Source organism: Fukomys damarensis, unplaced genomic scaffold (assembly GCF_012274545.1).
Source record: "Fukomys damarensis isolate Sample0158 unplaced genomic scaffold, DMR_v1.0_HiC HiC_scaffold_11, whole genome shotgun sequence".
Classification (NCBI taxonomy): Eukaryota; Metazoa; Chordata; class Mammalia; order Rodentia; family Bathyergidae; genus Fukomys; species Fukomys damarensis.
The window spans coordinates 40130826-40142830 of NW_022900923.1; the positions used below are offsets into that span (position 1 = coordinate 40130826).

At 56.7% G+C, this 12005-nt stretch overlaps 1 protein-coding gene across 4 annotated transcripts in view; it reads right to left on the reverse strand.

Annotated features, from left to right (window-relative positions):
• Positions 1-12005, reverse strand: part of Cacna1s (calcium voltage-gated channel subunit alpha1 S) — a 61532-nt gene that overhangs the window by 16749 nt on the left and 32778 nt on the right. For all 4 annotated transcript variants that reach the window (XM_010645118.2, XM_033762150.1, XM_033762152.1 and 1 more), the window contains 13 exons: positions 11881-11974; positions 11248-11317; positions 8999-9131; positions 8191-8320; positions 7848-7907; positions 6335-6441; positions 5827-5914; positions 5504-5611; positions 3181-3233; positions 2766-2912; positions 2184-2385; positions 1567-1725; positions 226-336 (listed from right to left, as the gene is read on the reverse strand). In XM_010645118.2, the coding sequence (XP_010643420.1) occupies positions 226-336; positions 1567-1725; positions 2184-2385; positions 2766-2912; positions 3181-3233; positions 5504-5611; positions 5827-5914; positions 6335-6441; positions 7848-7907; positions 8191-8320; positions 8999-9131; positions 11248-11317; positions 11881-11974 (1462 nt within the window). The remainder of the gene's footprint in view (positions 1-225; positions 337-1566; positions 1726-2183; positions 2386-2765; positions 2913-3180; positions 3234-5503; positions 5612-5826; positions 5915-6334; positions 6442-7847; positions 7908-8190; positions 8321-8998; positions 9132-11247; positions 11318-11880; positions 11975-12005) is intronic.

Below are 12005 nucleotides of genomic sequence, written 5' to 3' on the forward strand. Positions count from 1 at the left end.
GAGCAGTTCAAAGAAAGGCAGAGGCGAGGTGTCCGGGGTCTGCTGTCATCAGCCAGTTCCGGCAGCCCTGTACCCGGCCACCGCTGGTAGAGGTGGATGAAAGAGTGAGCAGATGGGAGCAGACGTGCAGGGGAAAGGGGCCCTCGGTAGGATGGGGGGCTGTGGAATGAGGTTCCAGGGACCCTGCAGGCCGCAGCTGCTCTCTGCCTGCAGCCCCACGCTCACCCTAGCCTTGAATGCCATGAGCTTGAGGATCATCTCCAGGGTGAAGATGATGGTGAAGGCCACATTGAGGATGTCTGAGATGTGGTTCATCTGCTCTGACTGGTTGTAGTGCTGCAGTGGGGACACAGGAGAGGAGGGCTAGGGGTCCCAGCCTGTAGATTGCATTCCCAGAGCCCTACCTCTTCCTGGGGACCCCCTGCCTTATTTTAGAAAACTAAGATCCTGCTTTATCACCTCCCTGAATTCTACCAACTCATGGAGACACCCCTCAACCTGTGTCACAGAGAGGCAATGGAAGGAGAGGGAGAAGGGAGGTTCTTCAAGTTCAGGTCCCGCTAAGTGCATCTCAAGGCTTCAAGGTCAGGGCTCACAGGATGAGGACGGGAGGTCGCCAGGGGGCGCTGTGCCAGGTTTCACATAGGCATCTGGACACGGGAGTAAGGGAGACAACTCCGGGGTTCCCTAGTTGGCATCACGACTGGTGAGCGGGAAGTGGAGCTCTGCAAGCTTTCTGTGTCTGTGCACTGCCCCCAGCGATGGCTGGCATTTTCAGATCAGCAGCCCTGGCATCCTTGACCCATAGCTATGGCCTGCCTTAAATCCATGTCCTTATAAATCTCTTCCTTGTTTGTCAGAAAGTTGGTTAAATCCCACCTCTTCCACAAAACCTTTCCAGATCATTCAGAAGATCTGACAGCTGCCCCTGTCCAATTCTGTCTGATTCAGCCCCAAACACGAGCCCCTGCTCATGGTCCTCTCTGTGATCTGGGCCTGCTGGCTCGATGATTTTCTCTCCATATTCTCATGACTGAACAGTGGCTGATAAACTGTCGAGTGTCTCTTGGGCTCCTAGAGGCAGGAAGCCTAACTGCAATTTTATTTATAAAGCACTTAAATGATCACATCTTTAATTAAGCCTTGACAATGCTGCTACTGACTGTATTATCTGTAAGGGGTGCTCAACACCTAAGAGAGATGCACCTGTTCTGCAAATGCTCGGCCCACTTCTCTTGGGTCAGAGCCAAAATTCAAACCACTTGCTCTCCAGATTTGCAACAGCACAAGAAAAAGAGAAAACCCTTTGCACTTCCTTCACTTTCTCCTCCTTTTGCAGTCTCCCATTTGCAGAGTTACCACACTGCATGATTGAATTTGCTCCTTAATAAAAGGACAAAGCCTGAAACTGATGTCCTGTGTCCCCCACAGCACCTCACCATGCAGTGCCTGGCAGGTAGCAGATGCTCTGGAAATATCCATCTGGGGCAGCCAGGGAACCCTCCTATTTACCCTGCTCTACGGAGGGCCCAGAAACCACAGTCTTGTCTCCTGGGAGCGCCTTACCTGCATGCCCAGGCAAATGGTGTTGAGCATGATGAGGGCAAACATCAGGTATTCAAAGTAGGAGGAGGTGACGACGTACCACACCTGGTACTGGTATGGGTTTTTGGGGATGTAGCACCTCAGTGGGCGGGCCTTCAGGGCGTACTGCACACACTGGCGCTAGGGCACAACACGATGAGGATGTCAGCACCCAGACTCCCCCCCCCTCCTCACCTGCATCCCTGGGTTTGAAGGAGCCCCACATTCTGTGCCAGGCAGGGGGAGCTGTGGCCAGGAGCTCGGAGCCAAGGGGCTCTATGGACTGTTTCGAGGAAGAATTCCACTGGGTTCCCCTTGGTTATCAGAGCCCCTTCTGACCATAACTTCAGCACAGCCCAGGGCTCCAAGGGCTTCCTCTGTCTGAGCATCATGGGGGCTCTATGAGAAGACCCTCCCCTTTCCCTAAGTGGTATCGCTTCAGTTTGGCAATAGAGTGGGGTGCATGGAGGATGGGACTGGGCATCAGATGGAGGTTCTGGGGTTACCCCTAGGATCCTCTTCACTGGCTAGAGGCTAGAGCTCGGGGTGGTGGGAGGCTGCTGGGGCCCTGCCTCCACCTCCCACAGGTGTCCAGGCACCTGGTTCTTGTCCAGCTCACAATTCTTGTACTCGGTCTCGCCCTGCTCCTGGAAAGTCACGATGACAAAGCCCACAAAGATGTTCATCATGAAGAAGGCAATGAGGATGATGTAAATGATGAAGAAGATGGCCATCTCCACTCGGTTGTTGTAGATGGGGCCCACGTCCTCCTCATTGGCATCTATGGCCTTGTACAGTAGCCTTGGGGTGGGTGGAGAGGAGAGGAGAAGCCAGGCTGGGGCGGGTGGGTATTGTCCCCCTGGCCACGGGTGGACAGAGGAGTGAGGGGAGAGAAGGCAGGACTTGGCAGGGAAGACTGGAGCTGATCCTGGCTTTGCCTGAGGTCCCCATCTGCCCCTCATCTACGAGTAGGGTTCCCTCGTGGGTAGAGAGGCATACAGTTACGGGGGGCACATTTGGTTAGGGTCCCCGATCAGGGTCGCTTTGGAGTGAGTGGTCGACATGCAAGTGTGGCGATCCACCGCCATCCACCAGCCCTGCCACGGAGCTGGCATGGTGTGGGGCAGGGGTAGGGGGGCCAGTGGGTTTCCCTGTGGGACCCGGACCCCGCCCTCACTCACTGGGGCCATCCCTCGAAGGTGGACACCGTGAAGAGCGACATCATGGCTGAGAGCACGTTGTCAAAGTGGAAGTCGTTGTGCAGCCACTGCCGGGGGTGCAGCTCTATCTGTGTGGGGTCCCCATCCTTGTACACGTAGTAGGAACCCCTGATGTGAGGAGGCCCAGTCACTCCACTGAGTGTGGCTGGGCCACCCCTGCCCTGCTCACGTGCTCGGAGCCCTCAGGGGTGAGTGCGAAGGAAAAAAGAAGGTCCGGATCTGGGACCAGAGAGGACCCTTCTGGGCACTCCCTGCTCATGGCTGCCCAAAGAATAGGGCTTCCCTCCTGGGCCTCCTGGCTCAGGTCCCCTAGTTCCTGGCCGTCTTATGAGGCTCCTGCCCAGCGACCCCTCCACCACGCCCAGCCAGCACGCACTTGCATTGCTCTTCGGTCATCTTGGATAAGTCATTGCAGCTGAAGAACTTCCCCTGCAAGGACAGAGGCAGGGAGGGAGCGAGAGTATTGTCATGGAAACAGGACAGAGGTGAGCTATGGAGGTGAACACAACTGGGAGAGAGGAAAGCTGGCTGTCTGGAAGGAGGAGACTCTGTTCTCCTCTTAGGAGTGGCTGCACCTTGGGGCAAGTAGACAAGGCTGAGACCAGCATTTTTCATGAGTATTTGCCGAGTGCACCAGGCCAGTCCCCCAGGGGATGGAAATGTTTGCACAGCTTGTGCCCTGCTCTTTCCTCCAGGGGCTACGATGACTGAACCCCTTCACCTCCCCGGATGCTACAGGGAGCCCCTTCTTTTTTGCGGGGGGGTGGTTTTGAGACAGGGTCTCACTATGTAGTTCAGACTGACCTGGAACTACTATGTAGCCTAGGCTGGTCTCAAACTCACAGTGATCCTCCTGCCTCAGCCTCCCAAGTGCTGGGATTACAGGCGTGCGCCACCATGCCCGGCAGGAGCCCCTTCTTCGTCTCTCCATTACACAGTAGGGACAGGGCTTGTCCCACCTCCCACCTTCTCTCTCCACCTGTAGGGCAGCCCCCAGGGGCTGCTTTGGGAACAAGAGCCAGCAGAGGGCTCTGAGGACTTAACCTGAGAGGGAACAGGGGCCCCACTGTGCCCCACCCCCAGGCCTGGGTAGGTGGGAACCTCTTCGACCCCTGACTGACTTCAGCAACACACTGTCTCATTTTGTCCATGCCACACACTGGATAACCACAAAAGATTTTGCTTGGACAAAAGGAGCTGCTCCCTAGGTCTTCATGGCGCTGAAGCAGGTCTGAAGTCTGTGGGTTCTGTGGTCTGTGCTGTTCCTTAGGGTTGCAGGGGTGGACGGTAGAGGCAGGGCCAGCAAGGATTACTGAGGGAGAAATAGGGAGTAGACCCAGCTACCAATGAGGAGGGCTCTGGGCACTTGAAACCTAATGCCCGATCTAATGTGGAAAGCAGAGCTAAACTCTTTCCTAGCATGTGGGATGCCCGTGACAAGTCTCCAGTGAGACGTGATGTAAAATGCCAACTGTGACCCTGTGTTCCTATTGCCAGGGTGGGCAGGAGTTGAGGGTTTCTGACGAGAGACGACAGCAGAGTTGGGCGGCTGAAGGGAGCACTCTTGCCCAGAAGGGACTTGGGAAACACAGGAAGCGCAGCGCCTTGTTCATTCCTCCAGGGCGTGCGTCTCCTGTGCACCAGGCCCCGCGGTGATGCCCACAATGCCCTCAGGGGTGTTCAGGGCCGTAAGCCTGACCTCTGAAGAGGAGGAAGAGGGGGCAGCGCTTTGCTGGGCAAGGGGGTGACAGCCACGCGCAGCAGGTTGGCAGAAAGGCCTGAGCCCTCCGGGACAGTAACCAACAGGACGTAATGCCCTGAAGACGCCTGACTACTGCTCCCTGTCCTCCAGGAGGGACACTGGGTTTGTCTTACGACCCCTCAGCCCTAGCAGAAGCCCTAGCTCATGCATGGAGAAAATCCTTCATCCGTGTTTGTTGAATGAATAGTGGTAAGGTACCATCGGAAGGAAGGGACAAGACAAAACGTGAAAATAGAAGGAAAAAATGGAAACCAAGCTTTTGTACCTAGGGAGGGGAGGGGGCTTGGGGGGAGGAAAGGGGCAAAATAAAATAAAATTTATTTTAAAAAGAGATACCGTCACATGCCTAAGGCTGACGTTTCACAATCATGGCTTGGAAAGACCATGCTTTGGAGCCAGGGATGGTGGGTGGGGGCCTGACAGAAGTATCAAGAGTGTCAGTGGCGCCCCTGGTGGCTATTTCCATGTCCCGCAGAGGACCTGAGAGCCAGCTGGGCAGAAGTGAGAACTCTGTGAGAGGTGACCCCTTGTAAGACTGATTCCTAGAGAGGAACTGAACAACCCTCTTCTCCTAGGAAAGGAGAACAGAATCAGGCCGGCCCCAGATTCGAAATGAAGGCCTGCTGCCCAGGAGCTACGGGCAGATAGGGTAATGCAGACACCCGATGGGGTCCAGAAGGTGGGGGCGGAGTGGGCTGGGCCCGGCGGGACAGGAGGCAGGGCCAGGACAGTAAGGGGAGGGCTGACCGCAGAGCTCGTGGGACAGAGTGGGTACAATGGCAACGGTGGCCACAGAGGCCAGCCGTGGGCACTACCTCAGCAGCCGGACCTGACCTAGAGCCATCATAGCCTGCACATTCAGGGTCACCTATCTCCCCCTTTGCCTAGAGGAGAAAACAAGAGCTGGCTCGGCGAGGGGCTGCCAGCTGGGCCTCACCTTGAAGAGCTGGACTCCGATGCAAGCAAACATGAACTGCAGGAGGGTGGTGACCAGGACGATGTTCCCGATGGTGCGGAGGGCCACGAACACGCACTGCACCACGTGCTGGGGAGGAGGAGGCTGGTGGGGGCCAGGCCTGCACTAGCTGCACCCCACTGCCACAGCGGAGGGACCCAGGGGTGCAAGACTTGCCTCCCAGGGAGCTCTCAGGGAACTACCCAACCCCCATGTGACCAAGGACATGGAGCCCCAGCCTCGGCGGGGCAGTTTCCTGGAGCCAGGACCCGGCATCCTCCCTGCCCTGCCCTGGCCCCTCTCACCTTCAGCCCTTTGGCCCTGTTGATGGCTCGGAGCGGCCGGAGCACCCTGAGCACCCTCAGGATCTTCACCACGGAGATGGTGCTGGACCTGGGGGAGATGCGTGAGGGGCTGAGGGCAGTGGACCCCACCACACAGGATCCCCATACGGCTGCCTCTGCCCAAACACCCCACGCCCCTCATCCTGAAGCTGTGTGTGTCCAGAGCTCTCACGGACGGGCCACAGAGCAGAAGAGGGCTTCCTGCCCCAGCAGAGAGCGACCGGAAGGCAGGGGCTGCGCCTTCCCAGGGTGGGGGGTGCTGCTTCCTTTCTGTCCCCTCCCAGTCTCTCCACAGCAGGACTCTGCCCGCTGAACACGGCCACTGTAGTCTAACTGGTGACCGCCCACGGGTCCCCCGATCCGTAGCCCCGAGAGACCCTCCTCTTGGGACATGGTGCCCGCTGACAAGCAGAGCGTGGACCTCCTGCTCTGAGGCCTGAGCCGGGGGCCGGCCCCTGCCACTGCTCACTCGAGTCCCATGGAGATGAGGGACACAGCCACCACCAGCAGGTCCAGGATGTTGAAGTAGTTGCGGCAGAAGGAGCCCTTGTGCAAGAAGGCTCCGTAGGTGGTCATCTGGGGAGAGAGGGACAGCGTCCTGGGTGGGAGGAGCTTGGGGACAGTCGTCCCCACAAAGAAGAGCTTCTTTCCTTCGTCTGAGCGGAAGGGCACTTGCTGAGGTACACGGTCTGCCCGAGGGCTCGTGTCCTTCAGCCCTCCCTGGCGGCCTAAGCACACAGCCCTACTCTCCTTCCTGGGAGAAACGGGGCAGCTCAGGTCAACAACCAAACTCTTCCGCCTCGCCAGGGAAGTTGGGAAGTCCCTCTGCCCAGGGATTGCTGAGCTGGGCTGCACAGCTTCTGCAGACCCCAACCTGCAGCAGGCCCTGGACCCTTTCTCGATGCCCTCTGTAGGGTCTCCTCCCCAGCTCCTGCCTCCCTGCCCCTCTCCCAGCTTCGATCTTCCAGGCCCTTTGCACAAACCTGTTGTACAGCCCAAGTCTGACTGGGGAAACTTTTCCTGTCATCCAAGGCCCTATGTGATTCTGTCTTGCTGTTCCAGCCCCAGTGCCCAGGACTCCCTGTGTGTGAGTCCATCCCAGCTTGAAGGCATCACTCCCTCCTCTCCGAGAAGCACCCACATTATAGTGCATTGCCACTGTCCTCCTGGGCTGCCCGGGCCGTCTCTCCCTGACAGTCCTGCTTAACACCAAGGCCTAGTTCTAAGGTCCTCACTTCCACAAAGTCCTACTTGACCTCAGAGAGCCACCATCACCCTCTGCTCAACTCAGTCAGTAGCTGAGGACCTGCATCAAGGGTGACCCTGTGGTCTGTGGGGCCTGGTCTGCGCACGCTGCCCTCCCCTCTCCTTGTTGGTGACAGCGGAGGCCAGGACTGCTGGGTTCCAGGCTCAGATAGGTCCTCTCTCTCCCCAGCCCACTGTCCCTATGATGGCTTCAACCCCATGTGGCCCTCCTCGGGAATGGGCAATAAGGACGTGCCGTGGGCAAGGGACAAACGGGATCACACAGCATAGAGCTGCCAGAAACCCAGGCCAGACAGCGATCACTGCTCTGGAAACTCCTGGAGGGAAAGGCCTTGCAGGTCACCAATAACCAAGGTCTAGGAGCAAATCCCAGCTCCCAGGTCTACTCTTAAACTCATCATGGCAGAAAAGTTCCAGAGGCTTTGTAAACAAAGGTGTGCCCCGGTGAGAGGTGGCCGCCCATGACCTGGCTGTGCTCGAGGTCCCCAGCCTTCCAGCCACCCAGGGTTCACCAGGCCACTCTGGCTGAAGCCTGTTCAGTCTCCCAGCTCCTGTGAGCCTTCCCTGCCACATTGACTTTCTTCCTGCTTTTCTCCCATGCCGTGGGCCAGCCCTGAGTGTATTCACTGCATGCAAGTTGGAGCCACATCAGGAAATCCCCTCTCCAGCTCACGAAAGCCCCACCCCGAGGGCTGTCTGTCCATACCCTCACTCACCTTGAGGACAATCTCCACGGTGAAGACAGAGGTGAACACGATGTCAAAATACTCAAGGATCTGGGGATGGGGCAGGGGAGAGAGCAGCCGGTGAGAGGAAGGTGGTCACCTCCACCATCATCGCCATCATCACCGTCATCATCCAAAGCACACAGACAGCCTGCCCTGCTCCCTGCCCTGACAGCTCACTTCAGGGCAGTGGGGTCCTGGCCCTTCAAGAACTTGAACTCTAAGAAACTCTGAGGCCCGCCTGCAGCTCCCAGAGGATGCAGGTGAGCTCCGGGCAGCAGAGAGAGGTGTGTATTGGGGGCGGTTCTGGGCCAGCAGCAGGGGCCACTGTCACCTGGTTCCTCGTGGACTCGGCACGGATGGGGTCCTCAGCGGCCAGCGCTGCACTGCTCAGCAGGATGAAGAGCAGGATGAAGTTGGTGAACCAAGTGGCATTGACGATGCGGTGACACAGGACACGGATCCTGGTGGGGCAGAAAGGAGGTGGGCTGCTGGGAGCCCAGGCTCCACACATCTCTGCCCCAAAGAGGGACACTGAACCCACTCCTGTCCCCCTGGTCAGTGGAGAGGCATAGCCTTGTATCTGCAAGGTCCTCTGGTTGGGACATGTGGGGGGCTCTGTCGCCTCCCCTTTTGTCTCCCCAGTCTTATTTCCATCTCCCAAAGGAGACCGTCTGCCACCTGCCCCCTGCCAATACCACCACCCTGAGATCCCCCAACAGAAGGATAAAGCAGGCTGATCTCCAACAAAAACTGGAGCTTTCCCCAGCTCTACTCATGTCCTGTCTAAAGCTGTTTTTAAGGAGGAGCCAATAATTGTGTTCCCCTTTGGGTATGAAGACTGCTAAGTTTAAAAGCATTACTTCTCCCTGCATTTCATTTTTTTAAGGGTTTTTGTTCTGTGTTGGTGCTGAAGATGGAACCCAGGGCCTCGTGCATGCCAGGCAAGTGCTCTACACCTGAGCCCCATGCCCCAGCCCGATGAGAGCATTTTAAACATTTTAAACGTGATCTCAAGTTCAAGGAGTCAGTTTCTCATGATGGGATCATAGGCACGGAGAATGAAGTCTTTTCAGAGTAGGAGAGCAGCTTTCTTTGAGAGCCGCATGTGTCACCCCTCATGGCAGCCAGGGGCCACCCACTTATTGGTGGGGCTGAAGATGAAGAAGGAGCTGGCTTCCGGAATGGGCACTGCTTTCTCCTTCAGCTGCAGCTCAGCCAGGGGGCGTGGTCGGGGGCTCACTGGGATCTCAGGCTCATCTTCCTCGTCGTCCCCTGTGGGGAGATGGGGAGGAATCAGGGTGTCTACCCAAACCTTGCAATGCCCTTGGCTCCTGTGCTCAGAGGCTTCCCAAGAACCCCTGCAGCCAGCAAGCAAAGGCAACACTGGGCCACTAGGGACACCACGGTGTATCCAGGGCCCGGCCTGGGCATCTCCCTGGACTGTCAGGTGGCTGTGGACTTTGCAAGCAGGGCCAGGGGCAGGCCACGGAGTCTCGTTGCTGCACCTTCTGTCTCCCCCCCGAACACTCGGCTGGAGGATTAAGGGGCTGCTTCCAGAGACAGAAGTTCTGGTCCTGGCTCTAACTCCCTGTTCAGTGTTTGACAAATCTGTACCTTTCCAGAGCCTTGGTTTCCCATTTTGTGAAATGGGGGCAGGAAAGTCGTTGAGCTCCCCTCCTAGGCTAGGATCCGGAAAACAATTATTTTGGAGAGGAACTTCCAGCATTCGTATTTCTTGAGCTTTTTGAGCTCTAAAACCACAGAAGGCAGAGGGTGGAGGAGAGAAAGGTCTCCCAGTGCCTTCGCTGGGTCTCGCGAGAATGCTGACAGGCTGGGGTGCTTGGCTACGGGGTATGAGGACCTGGAGGTCACACTGTGCGCTACTGGGATTCTCCTTGGTTCCCTCACTTGGGAGCCCTCTCGCCACCTCCCTTATCCTCCCAGGCCTAGCAGAAACCCCTGGGGAAGCCCAGAACTCCAGATTCTGCTCTCTGTCTTGGAACTTGTGCGGGTTGCCACATCTACCAGCTCCTTCTCCCCTATTCTCCAGAGAAGCTGTGACTCTCGCTTCTTCCTCAGAATGAGCGACCTAACCCTACAGAGGGTTCTCACTCTGCCTGGGCCGCCTCGGACCCCACAGGCACACTTTCTGCTTAAGGCAGAGACTGTTGATTCTTAGAGGTAGCATCTTCGCAACCTTTTCCTTTTCAATTTTTTGCCTTTGTCTAAGCCCATTTGAACATTTTTATTGTACATATCTTTTGTCGTAAGCCTTTTTTTAGTACGAAGCTGGGCTATAAACACATTCGATTCCCATGGTGAGACCTCTCCTCCAACTGCCCATCCCACATGGGCTCTCCCCACTGCCTTCCTCACTGCCCCAGCCTCTTCCCTCTCCCCTCCCCTCAGAGTCCCCACTGCAGCCACCCTCCCTCCACGTACCAGCCTCGCCCACGTAGTCCCTGATAACTGTCATGGGAAGGGAACCCAGGTGAATTATTCTAAACTCCAAATATTCACTTCTGGTGGGTATGTGAAGAGATGATTTTATCAGTCTTCCTTACACCACCTGTGCTCTCCCCACACTTTGCCTGCAAAATCCTTTCATGCATTCGTCCATTGTGTATCAAGTGCCTACTCTCTGCCAAATGCCAATCCAGCTAGAGCACCAAAGGTCCTGTTGGAGCTCGGAGTCACTGGGGCAAACAGCTGATTCCACAAAGATATGTAGGATTGCCCCCGCGACGCAGTGCTCCAAATAGGCCTGAGAGCTCTTGGGCCCCAGGGCTCTTCCAGGGGGCTTTTAGGGTTCACCCAGCCTGGCTGTGCTTCCTCCAAGTCTTTTCTGAGGGCCAGATGAGCAGGACTGTGGCAGCAGCCCCTGGGCACGTACATCTATGAGATCTGTATCCATGGCTGTGTCTCCTTGTAGCTCCCCACCCACCACACCCCGCCCCTGGACATTCACACGACCTCAGCCTTGGCTCTATCCAGACCCTGGGCAGTGAACAACCTGCACCACCGTCACGTGGATAGGACACCCTCATTTAGGGTTTGTTCTGCAAGACTGCAGGAAGGACTTGTGTCTCCAGCAGTCTTGGTGATGTTGGAAAACCGAGTCCTTGGCAGTAAATCATACAGTGGACCCTCAATAAATACTTGCCGAAGAAAATGAAAACAGAATGTGTTTTTTTTTTTTTCTCAGTGTGTTGCAGGGAGAGGCAGGCTGGCAGGTGGCAAGGGTAGGCACAGAAAGGACATGTAGTGTCCTGACCTCCACATGGGGGCATCCAGGCCGGGAATACACAAGAGATCGCCCTAGGAGAATCAGCACCAGCACAATCCCCCAAGTCATAGCTCCCTGCTCCGCCCAGGTCAGGGTCCTCACCTGGGAAGTCAGCTGAGGGGTAAGGATCCTTCACCTCATTGACATTGGATTCAAACTCATCGATTTTCAGCTGTAGGAAGGAACACAATGAAGATGATAAAGCATGAGCTCAGATGGCGTATCCAAGTCTCCAGGGGGCAAAGGCAAAGCCCGAGCCTGTCCAAGCACTCTGCTTGGTTCTCCAGCAGGGAGTCGAGCTCCGAGGCCAGGATCTCCAGTCCCTCTGGAACTCAGTTCCCTGGCTCTTTGAAGTCCATTTCTCTAGTTTCCAAGAATGCTGAACAGAACCAGGCTGGAACAAGAAGGGCAGGGCTAGCAATGGCGGGAAGCCCAGTCCGGGCCTCTCCATAGCACAGCACACAGAGAAGCGGAAGTGGTCTGGGCCAAGAAGCTGGGACTCTGCGGAAGTCCGGTTCCCGGACTGGGTGTCTGTGCCTCTCCGCACGGGAGTCCCTGGAGGAGTCTGGGCACTGACTCTCCCTCTAACGGAAATGCAACAGAAATGTCCCTGGTGAGGGGCTACTCCTATCTCCTCTCCCTGCCCCACCAGTTTGCCAAGGCACAGGGGGCACTGGGGAACCTTCAGAGCCCCCATCTCCCATCTGGCCTGTAAAGTGCCCCACAGGGCCTCACCTTGGCGGTGGTGGGGATACCTTCCCCCTTGGGTTTCTGCTCCAGCTTCTTGGCCATAGTGGACTTCTCCTCCTCTGACTTCTCTGGAAGACCCCTGGGTTGGAAAACCAAGGAGATTCAAAATG